Source organism: Papaver somniferum, chromosome 1, assembly GCF_003573695.1.
Source record: "Papaver somniferum cultivar HN1 chromosome 1, ASM357369v1, whole genome shotgun sequence".
Lineage (NCBI taxonomy): Eukaryota > Viridiplantae > Streptophyta > Magnoliopsida > Ranunculales > Papaveraceae > Papaver > Papaver somniferum.
The window spans coordinates 1,365,761-1,384,629 of NC_039358.1; the positions used below are offsets into that span (position 1 = coordinate 1,365,761).

An 18,869-nucleotide genomic window follows, 5' to 3' on the forward strand; every position below is an offset into this window, starting at 1 on the left:
TTGGGCAGGTTCTTTAGAAGATCAGCGTTCTACCAGTGGATACTGTATCTATTTAGGTGGTAATATTATTTCTTGGAGTGCTCGTAAATAGAAGACGGTTTCTCGATCTAGCACTGAAGCTGAGTACCGAGGACTTGCGATTGCCACTGCTGAAATCATGTGGATTCAATCTCTACTAAAAGAGTTACAGATTTCTACACAATCTCCACCCATTCTGTGGTGTGATAATCTTGGAGCAACCTATCTTACTATTAATCCAGTCTTTCATGCTCGAACAAAGCATATAGAAATTGATTATCACTTTGTTCGTGATCCAGTTACTTTAAAACTTCTTGATGTCCGATTCATTTCATCTAAAGATCAGATAGAAGATATTTTTACCAAGCCACTCTCTAAAGATCGTTTCAATTCACTTAGATTCAAGCTTACAATTCAAGATGACCCGTTACGCTTGCGGGAGTGTATTGGAACAACGTAATAACTAAGGAAAGTTTTAAAACTATGTTTCTAGAACACTTCTATACATAGAAATCTTTGTAACTTAGGAAACTTAGTATACTTATGTTGCACGTATCTTTAGAAGTTGTACATATATAAATACATAGCACTCTTGTATATTGTAATTCATTCAATTAAGAATCGATAACTCCATCAAAGCTTTGTTTATCTTCTCTTCTAACCCTAGTCTATTATTTAAGCTAAACCTATATCTCAACTTATGGAAAAGGAATCAAGTAGTGAAAAATCTCAGGAATCATGGATCAAACAGTTCAACGAGCACCACAGAAAATAGCAAAAGAAAATAAATCCGGCAAGGCAATCGAAATGCAAAACAAGGAAATGACAATCACATATCCAAATTATCTAAAAGCTTGTGACTATGTTAAGCGACAGAATTTTAAAGACAACGTTGCTAAAGTTATGTAAATGTTGTTGATTGATGATCCTTCACTTGTAAGCTCTTTTAACTTGAGTAAGCAATCAGTGAGAACGTTACTGACAGCAGTACAAGCACCCTCTAGTGCTTCTTTATTTGGGTGTGGTTAGCTGTTCGTGAATAGTGTTGGCAGCCAATCTATAAGTTGCTTCCGATGGATGAATGCCGTCCCAGAACAAATACTCGGAAGGGTTTGAACAAACCGGAGTAAAAGCATTACAGAAAGGTCCCATTTCCAGAAAACCAGTTCCACAACATCCTCTATTTGTTTCTACAAAACCTGGCACAACCCAGGAACAAAACTCACTTCAATCTCTACATTTAGAAAAGGAAAAACCATAATGCAAAAATATGAGGGTTCAAACATACCGTATTTTTGTGGATTCTTGACCATATCTAACACTGCATCGTAAGTATTTAGGAATGAAATGTGGCTACCAGGAAGCATTTCTGGTAGTTTTCGGGTCAAGTTCTTGAGTTTTGCATTGTACAATTGAGTTTCTGCATTCTCATTTTCGAGGCATTTTCTATCATGGGAACCTTTTGCAGTTATTTGGATTGGTACACATCCCAGTGGAGCCAAGCCAAATAATGCAAATGTACGACATCCAAGATCGTAGAGTTGCTACAGAAATACAAACAAATAAAAACCAATGAAGTTTCCGTATAAAGCTACTAATCGCAAAATTAGAATGGATCAATTATTACCTTAACTAAACTTCTTTGCTTCTCTATGAGAAAATCATGATACCCAGAGATGTTAAATTCAATCCGTCTAGCCGGTGTATCGTAAAAGTTGAAAATAATGTCATTAGATCCTGCAGAAATCATAACAAATGCACCACTGATTATTTTGTTGGCCTCTTCTTCTCCTACCGCCATTTTGAGTCTCTGTATATACTCCTTAAAATATGTCACTTGCACCGCAACTGGAATAACCCCTGACAATGCAGTTGTTAATTCGTCGAAACCTGATCCAGCAGACGCAAAACTGACTCCAGTACGTAAATCATCGTCAGACAAACTAGGATCTAAATAAGGTGGAATAAACTCTTTGATACCAAACAACGATGCTAACATGTCTGGAACCAACTTTCCATTTGAGAACCGTCCCGTGGAAGTACCGCTGGGAAAGTCTCGACCATATGGATAGTGGTTGCTCCTGAATGTTGTCAGGATGAAGTTGTTATTGCCGGGATCAACAGTCGAATCACCAAAGACTAGAATTGCAGGGAAGGTAGGCTCCTTTGAGTCATGACAAGTACTTGAACTTACTAGCAGCATTAAGCTGAAGAAGATCAAAATTGTTTTCATGTTTGAAGACTAAAAAAGGTTTACGAGACTGAAATATGTTTGAGATCGAGGTTTTATATACAGAAATCCATGACGTACATGCATAAGCTGAAATTTACAATTAATATTAAGTTTATGTAGAGAAATCAATGACGTTTGCTTGGAACGTCGGGAGTAAATGGTCATTGAATGTGCTAAAGAAACTGAAATGCATGCATTAGCTAAGCCGCGATTTTGGGATGGCCATTTGACCCAACCAAACTCATCCCCGTGGGTATCCGTCGCGTTTGAGTAGGGTTTTACCCGCACAAATGGGGATGGGATCGGGTATGAGTAATACCCGAAGCCTAAGCTACGGGATGGGGTGGGGACGGGATTCAAGGTCCCCGCCCCATAACCGCCCCGTAGCTTTCATATTATAGGGGTTTATACTTTTATGCATTAATTTGTACCGAATTTTTATACTTCCACCACTCAGTGGAGCTTTTTTTCATTTATTTTATTCTTGATCGCAATTTTTATATTTATCAATTGCTCTTCTTTGTTGTGATCAGACACATTCTCTAAAAGTTAAAATAGTGAAAATGATACTATAATGAAAGGTAATGAAATGGTTAGCATGGAAGAAGATAAAATGAGAAAGGAAAAAGTAGAAACACTAATAAGTCATCTAATAAAGGTTTTTTTTTTTCATTTTAAGATGGATTTCTGTATCTAAAATTTTAGATTTATGTATTAACACCGTGTTACGGGTAATTCATGAAAAACCCGTCCCATACGAGTATTTCCCATATCCGCCCCGCCCCAATTTATGTGAATAACGGGACGGGTATGGATATTTTTTTTTTTACGAACGGGGCAGTGACCGGAGATTGGCATACCCTCCCCATGACCATCCCTAGATTTAAATGCATTTTGAATATTTAAATATATGTCATTGACTAGCCATGATGTTAAGTACGACCATTCTTTTTTTTCTTTGGCATAGTATTTGTGTCCATTTTTTCAATTTTCTTATAGAGTAGTTACAGTACAAGTCATATGATCACATTATAACCACAAGAAACGGGGCAAGCATCCGTAAAACTATGAGCTAAATTCATAAAGAGAAGAAGCAACTAAGCAATGTACAAAGGAAACACGTACACCAATGAAAAAGAGCATTAGATTCAGATATGCTATTACCTTTCAGTTATTTTTTTGCTTTCATTATCTTACTCCGTTTCATCATTGTCTGAAGTTTTGTCTTGCACTTTCTCTTCATTGTTTTCAGCATCATCATCTCTACAGAGATAGTCATCTTTTCTCATGTCTTGCATTTCTAGCCATAATTGGTGTAGCCGTCGTATTCTTCTATCAAGAGTATCGATAACGTCTTGCACTTTATCTTCATTGTTTTCAGCATCGTCATCACTGCTGATATAGTCGTCTTCTTTCATGTCTAACATTTCTAGCTTTTCTTGGTATAGCGATCGTAGTCTTCTTTCATTACTTTCTTTTGTTGCTGCCGCGGATATATAAGTACCCGAGTTTAGGGAAACCAGGCTCTCCAGATAGATAGATGTGCAATGATAGTGACAGTCTACATCCTCGTAAAACTTAATAGTAAATTTTTCATGTTCTGGGTCGTACAAAATCAAATGAAAACCAGGATGAACATTATGAATTCCGAGTAGAATGTGACCATTCTCTAATTTTTGTAACGGAATCAAATACGCATCGAATACAAAAATCTGTTCTGGGTGAATGGTGAAAAGTTTAACCCAAGAGTCTTCTGTTTCGTAGTTCTTAAACTCCCACAACTCGCAAACTTCATCATTATTACCTAATAAGAAAAGAGACCCTCCTAACACACAAAGATTTGTTTCGCCTATTTCATCTGACCAGATAGGCAATGCTATCTCTTGGATAATCTCTTGTTCAAAATCAAAAGAAATAATAACTTTTGTGGCTCCATTTTTCACAACTTTGGTATTTGCAATCCAGTGAAGAGCTCCATTAACAGGCACTCAGGCCATTTCCGGTTTTGGACGATAACCGACGTCATAAGGGATTTTCCCAATTCTTCTCCACGAATTTGATCTTAATGTGTACACCTGAACCTCAGACCAATAACCCCAAAAAGAATCACAACTCACTAGATTCACCACTTTGAAATCCTCATTCTTGTAATCGTAACCAAATCCATATTCAAAACGTTTGTGGCCATTTAACGACTCAAGCGGTGTAGCTGGTAATATCTTATATTCATTTGTGGATGGATTCCAAATGCCCTTTGATCCACAGAAACGCAGCAAACCAAGCCATTACAATATCCCAAACTTAAAACTCCATCATCTTCTTATTTAAGAGGATAATCAACATTTACAACACGATTATCAGTAAGCGAAATTGGATCATAACATATGGTTTTGATGCTATATCTTATACCCAAACAACGAAACATGAGATGAAATTTGTTCGTTTCCATTGCATGTTTTGGTGCATTTTAACAAATTTAGTGTCTTTCAATAAGTTGCACCAAGCTTTGTTTACGCACCTGAATCGCCCAATCGATTTCACGGGCAACCTAAGCAATATGTCTGACATGATATCTTCTGGGATGTTCACCATCACTGCAATTGAAACAAACATGCAACCTATCAATTTCAACAACTGAATAAAACGATTACAAACCAAAAATTTATAAAAGGTCATTTTCTATGTTCTAAACACATGCACCAACATACTCTTCTTCAAGTTTTCAGTTCTAAATATTTAATATCAACAACAAAAGGAACAACAATTAAAACGAAAAAATACCACACGCATGATTCTCAAAAACATAATAAAACACATAGCAAAATAGAATAGAATTTCGAGAGAGAGAGTACCAGCATCAACTACAAGAATAAAGGCTGTGGAATTTCTTCTCGAAGACAATTTTAATGTGGGGAAATTAAGCTGAGTGAGTGTTTTTGTCTTTGGAAGCTCAAATGGGGATATGAATAATGACTAGTGAGGCAGAAGGAGGAAAAACCAAAGCCTTTTTTGTTGGAGAAAAGGAAAGGCCTTGGAAAATATTTATTGGTGGGACATACGGTGCTTAATATGGGCCGTTGATATCTTAATCAATGAACCTGCACATATCGGTAAAACAGTGTGCAGTAGAACCGTTCACGATCTCTAGATAATAGTAAGATTTGTTTGTTGCACATATTGGTGAAACTCTATGTTGCAAGGACGCCTAGAGATGTGATGTAACCGTGTGGGACATTATGGACACGTCATACCATGTGTCCCATAAAAATCGATATGGGATACTTTGTCGATACTAATCCCATAAAAATCTATATTGGATACTTTGTCGATACTAATTGGGCACTTGACACGCCATAAATAATTTATTTTTATTTTTCAAATCAAAATAAGCTAAATGTGAAGCTGATTTATTATTCTTTTAAAAATTATTTTATTGGTATATATAATTAAAAAAGCTTGATCATTATTAACATTATTTAATCAGTAATTAAATATTTTTTAAAAATTAGTTTATTGTGTATTGTCGTAAAATATCATTTTATTGGTATATACCATCTCCGTTTCTAATATAAAGGTGGAGAAGTAAAATTCTTTAGTCTCAATAGATAGGAATAAAACCAATTTCAATGTGGTTTCTTCCATATTTATCCTTATTAAAGAGTATGATATTAACAAGCTTAGTTAATGTCTTTGGTAATTCCCAAAAAAATTATACTATTTTAATATTTTAGTGGGATAAAAACTCTTATTTTATTGATATTTTCCATGTTTCCTAGACAAATATATTGGAATTGATGAGGGTAAATCACGCAACATTAGAGAAATTTATAAAAACAAATATATTGGAATTTATGAGGGTAAATCAAGCAATATATAGGAGACGGAGTGAGTATAATCTAAGTGACATGTCCTCGTAACCCGTCTTTTCGAGATTTGGCGTGTGTCTATAACCGTGAGTGTCATAACCGAGTCTCGTGTCCGTGTCTATACAATATATCAGATATGGGTGGGTACTTATCAAATACAATAAATGATGCTGATCTTAATTAAAATTTTAATAAATTACTAGGTTTTTTTTCTTCTTTTTTGGATTGGAAGAAAAATTTATTTGTATATTGGACATAACTTACAAAGTAAGTAAAAATATTTAAACTAATCCCTGTAATAAAACTCTCCTAATTCGTGTTGCCAGCCAAACACCGCCTACCTTATGTAAAAGCCTCGGTCCTTCCCTGCATAATACCAATCTAAAAGTGTAAATTGACCTAAAAGAGGAAACCATAACACAAACACATGTTACTCCATAACATGGATTTCTTTCATGGTTCCATCCAATATAAATAGTGCCAGTTATATTTTCTATGGTATTTATTTTTTTCGTTCTTCTACTTCGTTCAGTTCAATGGCAAACGTAAACCTAACTCTCGAAAAGTATCCTTCTTATAATACCTTCTCGGTCTGTAACGAGATAAACCTTGATGCAACCAGCAGCAGGTACGATGATGGTAGCTTCTTCACCTGTGAGATTTGGGTAGAAAATGTTCCATTAAACGCAAAATTCAAAAACATATGTTTTCATAACTACTGTACAGATTGCGTCGCCAAGTATATCCAAGTAAAAGTGAGTCAAGACAACATGTCACAAATCAAATGCCCTAGTACCAACTGCAGTGTTGTTTTGGATACTCTGTCATGTCGTTCAATCCTCTCAGGAAACGTATTCGAGAAGTGGTGCCGTGTTCATTGCGAATCCGCAGTACTCTTAGAATCATCAAAAGGTGGGTTGCTTATGGAAGATCTTACTGCCCTTATCGAGATTGTTCTGAATTGGTTTTGAATGAATGTGTTGAAACTAATAGTACTACCAAGGTGACTAAATCAAACTGTCCTAACTGCAAAAAACTCTTCTGTTTTCATTGCATGGTTCCGTGGAAAGAGAACCATCGTTGTACTGATAGAAGTGAGACTACAATTGACATTGACAGTAATGATGTTTTCTTCATTGAGAATGTTAAACACAACAAGTGGGTACGGTGTCCGTCGTGCAACCATTATGTTGAGCGCAACCAGGGATGTAGTTCCATTACATGCAGGTAATTAAGACTTTTGGAGTAACATGTGTTTGTGTACTTCAGTACTTGATAATTAATCTAAATTCTGTACAATAATGATTCAATATTCTACTCTTAATTGTCTGTTCTTATCTGTTTTCTTTTCTCCTTTTGCAGATGTAAAACCAGATTTTGTTATAATTGCGGAGAACGGATTTGTATATGCAAAAACAGACTACGATGCTGGCAAATTCTGATATTATGCATATGTTTCCTAGCCATGTCACCTCTTATAGTGCTCGTTGCTATTTGCGGCTTGATTATTGTCGGAACGATGAGGTTATTGATTCGCTTTGGGGTAGTACCCCCAGATCACGATTTAGTCCAGGGCTTGCCATGATACAGGTAGACAACAACAGAAGGAAACACAAGCATGATTGGTGATCGTTTCCACTACCTGATTATTTTTAATTTTGTTTTTAATTTTTTTAAGCAATATCCTAGTGTTTTGATCATATGCAACTTCAAAAAAAAAAAAAAAAAATTATCGCTTTCTCGATGTACAAGAAATTACAGGCTGCTATGAGTTACCAACAAATGTATGTAATCCGCCTCAAATTGACCTAAGAGATGTTTATTCAATAATCATATACAAAGCTCTTGGTGGTCTCCTAAACCTGTTAGTAGTAAAGAGGAATGGAACCTCAGCTGGCTTGGTTGGTGAAATTATATAAGCTAGTTTGGGCAATCTACCTAAATCTATGAATTTCTTATTTTAGTTTTTCCTCAAAGCTCACTAGGAGATTTTATTCATAAAAAGAAGAAAAAGGAACAAGAGGGGGACTGGACCTGACCTCGAGAAGGGGAAAGAAGCGGATTTTCCCAAGGTTTCTCCGAACATAAACTTCTACAAGCTGTGGTTGCAAACGTCTGTAGCTTTGTTGGTGATAAAGATTTCTTCGTTGGTCTCCGGGATTTAGTTACGTTTCTTTAACAAAATCACTGAAGAACATGTGCAGAAATTAAAGAAACTTGGTTCGGAATGCGATTAACCAAACAACATACTGGTTCATAACACCATCTTTCTTAACTCCTGGAAGCACAAACATACTCGTTGGTGACGGGTTACCAACAAATCACAGACACGAAGAGCATAATCGGAAAAGGGAGAATATCACAGAAATAATAGGAATAGGTTGTATGGGAAAATAAATTGTTTACTTTATTCTTCCGTAGTTAAGAGCTTGAACATAAAAGAACAGAAACAGTGCTATATTTCCCAACCACGTATTCCCACTATATCTAGGAGTCCAATCTCCCATTTCTGATCAGCCGTCAAGATACTACAAAACCCATTTCTACCGTTCCAGCTAAAATGAAACCCAGAGCAGCAGATCTCCTCTTATATAGAAGTGTACGGGTGGGTATACGAGTAAGACAGCAGGCCGATGATATATAATAGCAATAAACTAATAAAGGAGTATCAGAATAGAAATTACTGGTATCTTCATGCGTGTCTGGCAGTAGATGACATATAATGAATGAGAGATTTGGCATATTTCTTGCCTTAGGCTTAGGGAATTACATAAAAATATTCTAAATTAAATTCATGATTAAACCGGTTGATCAAAGTGAAGCATGTGAAGGCATAAAATAAGAACCTTTCTGATGAGCCTGGAACAATTAAGAGCTCCTGTGCTTCGTGATGAAACACCTGAATCAGTCTTTGGAAAACATAAAACTCATAAGTAAATCCATCAAACAAGATACCTGGAGTATAAGCCTCTATGGTCGAACTAGATCCACATCATGAAGAAAATAAAATAAGACTCTAGTTTTTCCGCACTAACACTACCTTACATCAAGTATATCCAGTTATAAAAAGTACGTACTAATTTGAAAGGAAATAAAAATACTACTAACTACTACTAACTACCAGAAAGAAAAAAAAAACTTATTAACTGGAACAACATCCGAACTTTGACAGATTCCTAAACAGCCACTACTGATTGTTTGTTACGAAAGAAACACATATACATACAAATAAAAAGGTGACGTTTCAGTTCCTTTATATTTTCGGCATTCATTATCTTACTCTTGTTCATCACTATCACTGGCATCATCAGCATCATCACCGCCGCTGAAGTAGTCATTTTCATTCACATCTTGTATTTGTATACACTGTACCCATTGTTCTCTTTTTTCATGACTTTCTTTTACAGTTTTCGCAGATATATAAGCACCGGAGTTCAGGGAAACCAGGCTCTCCACATAAATAGAAGTGTAAAAATGGTGACAACCCACTTCCTCATAGAACTTGATATTAAATGTTTCCTGTTTTGGACCATACATAATCAAATGAAAACTAGCGTTAACCGTATGAAGTCCTAGTAGAATATTACCATTCCCTAATTTATTTAAGGGCGTCAAATATGCTTTGAATCCAAAAATATGTTCCGGGCGAATTCTGAAAAGTTTAGTCCAAGAGTCTTCTGTTTCGTAGTTCTTAAACTCCCACACTTCATCATCATTGCCTAATACGCATAGAGACCCATCTAACACACACAGACTTCTTCCGTACATTTTATCTGTCAAGTTAGGCAATCCTATCTCTTGGATGATCACTTGTGCTAAATCAAAAGAAATGATAACACTCAAAGCACCTGTGGTACGTTCAACAATCCTGAACAGCTCCATTAACAGGCACCCGTGTCATACCAGGCATTGGATAATAAACATCATAAGGGATGTTTCCAGTTCCTCTCCATGAGTTCGATCCTAATGTGCAAACTTGAACCTCAGACCAAGAATCCTCAAAAGATTTGCAGCTCATTAGACACACCACTTTGAAATCTTCAATCTCGTAAGCATAACCAAACCATATTCAAAACGTCTCATGCCAAATCCATACTCAAAACGTCTCATGCCGTTTACGTTTAGTGACTCAGTTGGTGCCACCGGTAATTCCTTATATTCATTTGTAGCCGGATTCCAAATGCAAACATGACCTGTCCCAAGCCGTCGCTCGTACACAAACCAAACCAATCCATCACAATATCCCAAACATTTCACTCCTCCAGATTCATATTTAAGGGGATAATCAACATTCACAAGACCATTATCTGTAGACAACGATGGATTATAACCTATGGTTTTCATGCTATAGAATCCTGACGTACCATAAGATGAAATTTGTTCATTTCAACTGCATGTTTTAGGTGCATTTTAACAAATTTAGTGTCTTTCAATAAGTTGCACCAGGCTTTGTTTACACACCTCAATCTCCCAATCGATTTCACCAGCAACCTAACCAATATGTCTAACATAATATCTTCTGGGATGTTCACCATCACTGCAATTGAAACAAACATGCAACATATATCAAATTCAACAACTGAATTCAATGATAAGAAACCAAAAATTTATAAAAAAAGGTCATCTTATAAGTTCTAAAAAACAACATACTCTTTTTCAAGATTTCTGTAGAAAATCTGATATGAAAGACTTAATGAAATAACACAAAAGTAAACTCAAACAAACTTCTCTCTTAATTGATGTGTTTCGACTCATGGCTCAACAACCTATTTATATGATTAATAAATTTGACTCTCAAGTGAAAAGACTTTCCTAAACAAAATTAAACTCTAACAAGAAACTTCTAGACAATTCTTACGTGAATAAACTCTTAAAACCAGTAATACTTGCAATCCAAGTAAACTTCTAAAAACCGTACCATGGATCAACAACGCTTGTTTATCCATTCACTTCATGTCAACTGTACCAGTTGATCCAACCGCGTTCTGTCAACTCTCATAGTTTATCCATACTATTATATCAACAACACTTGTTGATCCCTTCTGTCTTCTTCATAGTATCTTGGTTTATTCTTCAACATCCTCCCTTAGACCAAGATACTCTTTGCTAATCATTCCAAGCTTTGCACGTAATTAAATGAAACTGTTAGACTTCAAAGACTTGGTGAAAATATCAGCCACTTGCTCTTCACTTTCAACAAACTCAACAACTATCTCCTTATTGCTTAAATGTTCTCTGATGTAATGATATTTGATATCAATATGCTTACTTCTTCCATGAAGTACTGGATTCTTAGTTAGTGAAATTGTCGACTTATTATCACAAACTATTGTTGTTGGTGTTGTTTGTTCTTGAAACAATGACTTCATCATCATTCTTAACCATACAGCCTGTGTAGCGCAGTTTCTAGCAGCTATATACTCAGCTTCTATTGTAGATAGTGAAACAACTTTTGCTTCTTAGATGACCAAGAGAAAAAACCAGTTCCCAACTGAAATCCATAGCCTGATGTACTTGTTCTTCCTTCGCTATCTCCAGCCCAATCACTATCAATAAAACCAACCAGTTTTGGATCTTCTGAAACAGTATAGAAGATTCCCATGCTTGTTGTTCCTTTTACATACTTCAGAATTCGTATTGCAGCTTGTAAATGTGATTGTATAGGAGCTTCCACAAACCTACTAACCTACCCAAATGCATACATGATATCAGGTCTTGTAGAAGTCAAATATCTTGAACATACAACAAGACGTTTAAAATCTGTTGGAATACACAAGCTCTCCTGATCCATCTTTTGTCAACTTCAGTCTTTCTTCTACTGGTGTTAAAATTGGATTACAATTATCCATCTTGAAACTCTTCAAAATTCCTTCAACATACCTTTGTTGATTAATAAAAATTCCTCTTTCAGTTTGTTGAACTTCAATACCAAGAAAATATGACATCAAACCAAGATCTGTCATCTCAAACTCTTTCACCATATCCTCCCTGAATTCTATGATCATCTATCTGAATTCTATGATCATCTTTGAACTATTTCCAGTAAATATGAGATCATCCACATATAAATATACTATAATATGACTGCCAAGACCATCATCTTTCAAATACAAAGTATGCTCATGTGGACATCTTGTAAAACCTTTCTTGAGAAATAAGAACCTTCTTGTATACCAAGATTTTGGTGCTTGTTTCAGAGCATACAAAGCTTTGTTTAGCTTGTATACTTCATTCTCCTTCCCCTCCATAATGTAGCCAGCTGGTTTCTCAACATAAACTTCTTCTTCCAATACTCCATTCAAGAATGCTGACTTCACATCCATCTGAAAAATCTTCCAATTCTTTTGTGTAGCTAAAGCAATAATCATTCTTACTGTATAAAGTCTTGCAACTGCAAACACTTCTGAGTAATCAACTCCTTGTCTTTGTCTATATCCGTAGAAACTAATCTTGCTTTCAATCTTTCTTTTTCACCATTTGACTTATATTTTATTTTGTAAACCCACTTGACACCAATAGGTTTCTTTCCTGGTGGAAGTGTTGTCAGTTCCCAAGTGTTATTCTTCTCAATTGACTCCAATTATTCATTCATGGCTTGAATCCAACCTTGTTCTTTAGCAGCTTCTTCATAAGCTACAGGATCACAATCTCCAAACAATCCAAAGTTCACTATATCATCATCATCTTCATCATCTCTTGTTAAAACATAATCATTCAACCTAGCAGGTGATATATTTTCTTCTTGGTCTTGTATTTTCTTGTTGTGTTATTGTTTCAGTTCTTTCTTCCTCATGTTTTTCTTCAACATTGTCTTGAGCTTGTACGTCTTCTTCAACTACAATTGGAACAGTTCTGACAACAGTAGGTGTATTAACATTCCTTGGTGATCCAGTGTTATTTGAATCAACATTCATTGTTGATCCAATGTTATGTGGATCAACATTCGTTGTTGATCCATTATTCCAGTTCCATTTTGAATCTTCATTAAAGATCACATCTCTACTTGTAAACACTTTTCCTGCTTCTGGGTTGTATAATTTATATCCTTTGGTTACTGAACTATAACCAACAAGCATACACTTCTCACTTTTGACATCCAATTTCTTTCTTAGTTATTTGGGTACATGTGCATATGCAATACACCCAAAAACTCTCGGATATCTTACACTTGGTCTTCCACCTCTCCAAGATTCTTCTGGTGCTATGTTGTTCAAACTATTTGTAGGACATCTGTTGAGTAAATACACAGTTGTGTCAACTGCATAACCCTAAAAAAAATTGGTAAATCTTTTGTTCTTCTTATAATTCTTGCCATCTCCATTATGGTTCTATTCTTCCTCTCTGCAACTCCATTTTGTTGTGGTGTATATCTTGCAGTTAGTTGATGTTGAATGCCATGTTCTTCCATAAAATTGTCATCAACAGTATATTCTTTGCCTCTATCAGTTCTCAAGGTCTTGATACTCTTACCAATTTTTTTCTCAGCATAAGCTTTGAAACTTCTAAAATCTTGAAATGCATCACTCTTTTGTTTAAGAAAATAAACCCATGCCTTTCTACTAAAATAATCAATGAAAGTTATAAAATAATTATTACCTCCATGTGAAGTTACTTCAATAGGACCATACAAATCACTATAAACAATCTCCAATTGTTGATCAGCTCTTCTAGCTTTGTTGATTGGGAATGGATCTCGGTGCTGCTTTCCAAAGATGCAATTTTCATATCTTGATTCTGGTACTGGTAGCTGGGCAAAGAGTACCTAAAACTACAACCTATGTTTTACCTACAAGTATACAGGGTCTTGATGAAGCTAGTGTGCAAGTAGGGGAAAGTCCACAGGGACAAGGAGGGTAATATGTTGTTTTCTAAGTGATTTCCTAAAGAATTCTAAATGGCAGTGATATGGGAGGGACTAGGATCTTGAATCCACCCTTTTCCTAAGCTAAGTCCTCCTAGTTCTAAGAGAGTCTTGTTCCTTGTATAGATATTAGTGAAGTTCTAGCCTCATCTAACTATCTAGATGGCAGTTGAGGTTCTATGCCTGCTGCTTATCAAAGGATGGTCTTAGGAGAATGGTTCAGTGTCTCTAAGATGATCCTAATCCTAGTTCTAGATGCCTTCTCACAATGCAACTAACTATGGATTAACCTCTTAGATAGCTAAACAATCCTGAAGGATATTCTAATCGCAACTAAGGTGTTCCTACAAAGTACTAACTGTATGATTAAAGTACAATTAGTCAAAGATATGAACAACAATCTGTTAAGCATGAGTTGCAACACATTCAACATAGAAATAACCTGACTACAATGGATACAAGGCATACATTGTGAAAGTAAAATGCTGACATGTTTAGATTATATTTATCCACAACATTATATCACAACAAGAACACTGTCTAGAATATGAACAACTTAACATCAGAATTGGGGTTTCATCTAAACCCTAGACATGAAATCAGAACATAACAAACATTGTGCAAAACAATTGAAAATAACACAGTTGAGGCACTGGCTAGTACAGTCCTCTTGGGTGAAGCTCTGGCTAGCCCAGGCATAGTTACAACACAAACCCACAACCCATATTTATACCCAAATTAATCAATTAGGGTTTACAGAGAAAATCCCCAAATACTCAAATTAAACAGTTCAAATTAGGGTTTTTACAAAAATCAAAATTGACATACCTAACTCTCTGAAATCACTCAATCTTCTTCGACCCATGCCTTTATTCCTTCTCCTGCGTCTACCCATGCTCTAATTACAACTCTATTTCAACCTATTCTACCAATTTCACATCTAGGGTTCATGAGATTGGTGAGGCGTGAAATTGGTGGAATAGAAGTCTATAGAGTTGGTGAAAGTGGTAGTGATGATGGGTTTTAGGGTTGGTGTGTTATGATGAAGGATGGTGGTGGTTGAGAGGCTGCAGACGGAGTTGGTGGTATTGGCAGCGACGACATGGGAGGGAATGGGTGAAGAAGATGGAAGAAGAAAGTTTGGATCGATAGTCTTAGGGTTAAGGCATGTTTGGCTGATGGGTATAGAATTGGGTATTAGGGTGTTGAGCGGTTTCATCAAGTCTCGATGATTCGCGAAGCTGAGCCGTGGGATGCGGAAATGATAGATTGATCTAACAGCTACAAGTGAAGAGACTGGTATCGACCGTCGGATTTCTAATACAACGAAACTGACGGCTCAAGATGGAGTTAGGTGCTGTAGTGTTAGACAGGAGCTTCAGACTTTGATGTACTGGCGATGCTGCGACCATAGGATGCTGAGATGATCCAATCTGACGGCTAGAAAGGGAAACGGGTATGGATATAGGAAATGGATTTGGGTGAGGGTTTTGGGCCTTGGGTATGCCAAGCCCATATCTTCTTTAAGAACAATTCTTCCTCTTCAAGCCCAGTTCTAGCCTTCTGGTCTTGCGCACAACATTCTTCGTGGCTTCCTTGTGTGATTCCTCTTGGCTTCCACCACTTTTCTGCTCTTTTCCGCTCCGCAATTCATCCAAACTTTATTTGGTACCTAAAATGCAAAATTAATTAATAAAAATATTTATTCTTGAAAACAATGAATGTAGAATTAATGCACAAAAGATGAGTTAAATGTCAAGAAAAATATATAGAAATATGCACTTTTTAGCACTCATCAGGTACCTCAATAAAGGGTAAGGCTGACACCATCTCCTTCTTTGCTAAAGTTTGCAAACTGTTAAAGTTCACATGTCCCATCCTCTTATGCCATAACCAAGAATTATCATGAACACTGCTACTGTAACAACTTTCCTTTTGATTTTGGATATTCAAAGGAAATAACCTGTTCTTGGTCATCTAAACTTTATCTATCAACCTTCTTCTTCTATCTCTAATGAAGCATAAACCATTATAAATATTCATAGAATATCCTCTTTCAGACAACTGACCCATACTCAGCAAATTTTGATGTAAACCTGGAACATAAAATACATCCAAGATGTATGCTTTTGAACCATTCTTAAGAACAATTCCAATTCTTCCTTTTCCCATAACTGGAATTGTAGAACTGTTACCAAACTTTACTGTTGATCTAACAGACTCATCAAGCTTATCAAATAAATCTTTTCTTCCACACATATGATTGCTACAACCAGTATCTAAATACCACTTTTCTTCCTTCTTTTCTTCTTCTTCTTCTTCTAGACTTTCTGCAATATTAGCTTTGAAATTTGCTTTGTAATTATTACTAACTGTCTTTCTTGGTTTTGGACACTCAGTAGCAATATGTATAAAATCTCCACAATTATAACATTGTATTTTTGATCTATCAAATGGCTTCATATAACCTCCAGCATTAGGTTTTCCTTGATTGTTTCTCCAGATAACTTGTCTCTGAAGTGCCTCTTTAACTTGTTTTGCAGCAACTATTTTCTCTTGTAATCTTTGTTCATAAGCTTGTAATGAACACAACAACTCATTAAGAGTCATAGTTGCAACTGTGTTTCATTCTTCTATGGAAGTAACCTTTGATTCAAATTTCTCAGGCAAGCTTCTTAAAATCTTCTCTACAATGGTTGAATCTTCTATAGTATCACCATTAGCTTTCATCTCATTGACAAGGTTTAATGTTTTTGAGAAAAAATATGATATTGTTTCAGTAGTTTCCATGTGCAACAATTCATAATTTCTCTTCAGAATTTGTAATCTAACCTTCTTTACTTTGTCAGTTCCCGTGTAGTAGCTTACCAAACCATCCCATGATGCTTTAGCTTGATTAATATAAATCACTCTATCCATGAGAGATTCATGAATACCTTGATGAAGAATGTATGTGGCTTTAGAATTCTTCAGTCTATTTTCAGTTAATAGGGTTTGCGCATCTCCTTCAACTACAACTTCTTCAACTGGTTCTACATAACCATCTTTCACAATATCCCATACCTCTTGGTATGTGAAAATATTCTCCATCTGCAACCTCCAGTGCTCGAAGTTTTTACCTTCAAACACAGGTACCTTAATTGAACATAAAATTGTCATCTTTTTCAACTCAACAACTCATACCCACATCCCTAGAATCTGATTCCATATGTAGAAAATATGATATCAAAGACTTAATGAAATAACACAAAACTAAACTCAAACAAACTTCTCTCTTAATTGATGTGTTTTGACTCATGGCTCAATAGCCTAATTATATGATTAACAAACTTGACTCTCAAGTAAAAAGACTTCCCTAAACAAAATCAGACTCTAACAAGAAACTTCTAGACAATTCTTACGTAAATAAACTCTTAAACCAGTAATACTTGCAACCCAAGTAAACTTCTAAAAACCGTACCATGGATCAACAACGCTTGTTTATCCATTCACTTCATGTCAACTGTACCAGTTGATCCAAACACATTCTGTCAACGCTCATAGTTTATCCATACTATTGTATCAACAACACTTGTTGATCCCTTATGTCTTCTTCATAGTATCTTGGTTTATTCTTCAACAGTTTCAGTTCTAAATCTTCAAAATCAACAACAGAAGGAAAATCAATTAAAACCTAAAAAAAACCAAATAAATAATACAAATTGTGGCTAAAAAGTATAAACTTGTGAGAGAAAGTACCAACATCAGAAGCAGGCATGAAGGCCGAGGAATTTCTTCTTGAAGACAAATGTAACGGTAGAGAAATTATGTTGAGCTACTGCTCTTATCTTTGGAAGTTCAGTGAAATGAATGAGATAAAAGGTGGAAAACTCAAAGTTTCTTTAATCGGAAAAATGAAAGGTTAATAGTCTTAAGACAAATGTTAACATTTTATTCGTGGAATTGTCTGTGCTTAATCTGGGCCGTTGATGACTGTTGATATTATCAATCAGAATTGAACAATAGCTGGGATCTACACACGTTTGGCTCTAAAATCACTAGTTATAGCCTACGTACCCCGGTGGATTCTTACCTCCACTCTAGTTAGTGTGAATTTAGTTTTCTGTTCATAAAAAAAAAAAAGTTGAGGCCAAGAGCATAGCTCAGTGGTATCCCATCAACTCCGATAAAGAGGAAGTCAGGGGTTTAATTCTCACCGTAGTAGAGGTTTGTATTTAAATTAGTTTTATAGAAGGGTTTGGCGGGGTTGAGTCTAGCAGTGGGGCTAGTCCAGCTGGCCGGTTTTGAGTAGAGGCTTCGATCCGGCTTTAGCTTATCAAAAAAAAAAAAACATGCTTTTAATATAAATTTTTCTTCAAAGAAAGAAAGGACATGCTTTCAGAAAATATTTTCAATTTATTTTATGTTTTTATAAACAAAAAAATGAGAACAATATATAATTGTTTTTTGTGTCTTTTTTTTCTTCTTCTTTTTTCAGAATAAAGTAAGAGATTGCGGAGATGACTGCAAGTGAGCTATGACCGATATCACTATTTCTTACACGAGTCTTTCCATTTAATCTGATTAATTATTTTTTTTTGGTTTTCAAAACCAAATTTTATCCTATCAAACAGTTTTTAAAAAATGAAAACAAGGAAAAAAAGCGTATATTTTTAAAACAGTTAGAAATTTTTTGGAAAACTGTTTTAAAAAAATGTACCAAACACACCTTAAACTTTTGCTATGTAAAGAAATATTTTGTGGGTGACCCTCTATTCACTATTGAGGAGAATCCAGTAAAGACTAGACTTACTTTTCGAAAGTCCCGGGAAAGCTTAGATAAGTCTCTCGATCTTAGTTGTTACCTAAATTTCTAAGTATTAACACGTAACCTAACAGTTGTCGTCCTTTT

The 18,869-nt window shown here is 35.6% G+C and overlaps 4 protein-coding genes across 4 annotated transcripts; 1 reads left to right on the forward strand and 3 right to left on the reverse strand.

Annotated features, from left to right (window-relative positions):
- Positions 1–875: 875 nt before the first annotated feature.
- LOC113324873 (GDSL esterase/lipase At2g31540-like) lies at positions 876–2,238 on the reverse strand. Its single transcript, XM_026573157.1, has 3 exons — positions 1,646–2,238; positions 1,307–1,562; positions 876–1,217 (listed from the first exon to the last, which is right to left on the reverse strand). The coding sequence occupies exons 1-3, from the start codon at positions 2,219–2,221 to the stop codon at positions 1,030–1,032; spliced, it is 1,020 nt and encodes a 339-aa protein (XP_026428942.1). The 5' UTR covers positions 2,222–2,238; the 3' UTR covers positions 876–1,029.
- Positions 2,239–3,444: 1,206 nt separating this feature from the next.
- On the reverse strand, positions 3,445–4,843 carry LOC113336069 (F-box protein CPR1-like). Its single transcript, XM_026582062.1, has 4 exons — positions 4,770–4,843; positions 4,599–4,653; positions 4,269–4,503; positions 3,445–4,196 (listed from the first exon to the last, which is right to left on the reverse strand). Exons 1-4 carry the CDS (start codon positions 4,841–4,843, stop codon positions 3,445–3,447), a joined length of 1,116 nt encoding a protein of 371 aa, XP_026437847.1.
- Positions 4,844–6,943: 2,100 nt separating this feature from the next.
- On the forward strand, positions 6,944–7,559 carry LOC113336350. The gene is made up of 2 exons (XM_026582258.1): positions 6,944–7,325; positions 7,480–7,559. Exons 1-2 carry the CDS (start codon positions 6,944–6,946, stop codon positions 7,557–7,559), a joined length of 462 nt encoding a protein of 153 aa, XP_026438043.1.
- A 1,834-nt stretch (positions 7,560–9,393) lies between these two features.
- Positions 9,394–10,461, reverse strand: LOC113336787 (F-box protein CPR1-like). The gene is made up of 2 exons (XM_026582464.1): positions 10,145–10,461; positions 9,394–9,985 (listed from the first exon to the last, which is right to left on the reverse strand). Exons 1-2 carry the CDS (start codon positions 10,459–10,461, stop codon positions 9,394–9,396), a joined length of 909 nt encoding a protein of 302 aa, XP_026438249.1.
- Positions 10,462–18,869: the final 8,408 nt, after the last annotated feature.

Excerpts from the sequence above, each read along its gene's own strand:
- LOC113336069 (XM_026582062.1), bottom strand. The coding sequence starts at position 4,843 with ATGGTGAACATCCCAGAAGATATCATGTCAGACATATTGCTTAGGTTG. Across the intron at positions 4,654-4,769 it reads AAATCGATTGGGCGATTCAG|ATATAGCATCAAAACCATAT; the intron begins GTGCGTAAACAA and ends TTTGGGTATAAG. Across the intron at positions 4,197-4,268 it reads GAAAATCCCTTATGACGTCG|TTGTGAAAAATGGAGCCACA; the intron begins GTTATCGTCCAA and ends CAAATACCAAAG.
- LOC113336787 (XM_026582464.1), bottom strand. The coding sequence starts at position 10,461 with ATGAAAACCATAGGTTATAATCCATCGTTGTCTACAGATAATGGTCTT. Across the intron at positions 9,986-10,144 it reads AGATTGAAGATTTCAAAGTG|GATTGTTGAACGTACCACAG; the intron begins GTGTGTCTAATG and ends GGAGCTGTTCAG.
- LOC113336350 (XM_026582258.1), top strand. The coding sequence starts at position 6,944 with ATGTCGTTCAATCCTCTCAGGAAACGTATTCGAGAAGTGGTGCCGTGT. Across the intron at positions 7,326-7,479 it reads TGTTGAGCGCAACCAGGGAT|ATGTAAAACCAGATTTTGTT; the intron begins GTAGTTCCATTA and ends CTCCTTTTGCAG.
- LOC113324873 (XM_026573157.1), bottom strand. The coding sequence starts at position 2,221 with ATGCTGCTAGTAAGTTCAAGTACTTGTCATGACTCAAAGGAGCCTACC. Across the intron at positions 1,563-1,645 it reads AGCAAAGAAGTTTAGTTAAG|CAACTCTACGATCTTGGATG; the intron begins GTAATAATTGAT and ends GTATTTCTGTAG. Across the intron at positions 1,218-1,306 it reads CAAGAATCCACAAAAATACG|GTTTTGTAGAAACAAATAGA; the intron begins GTATGTTTGAAC and ends GGGTTGTGCCAG.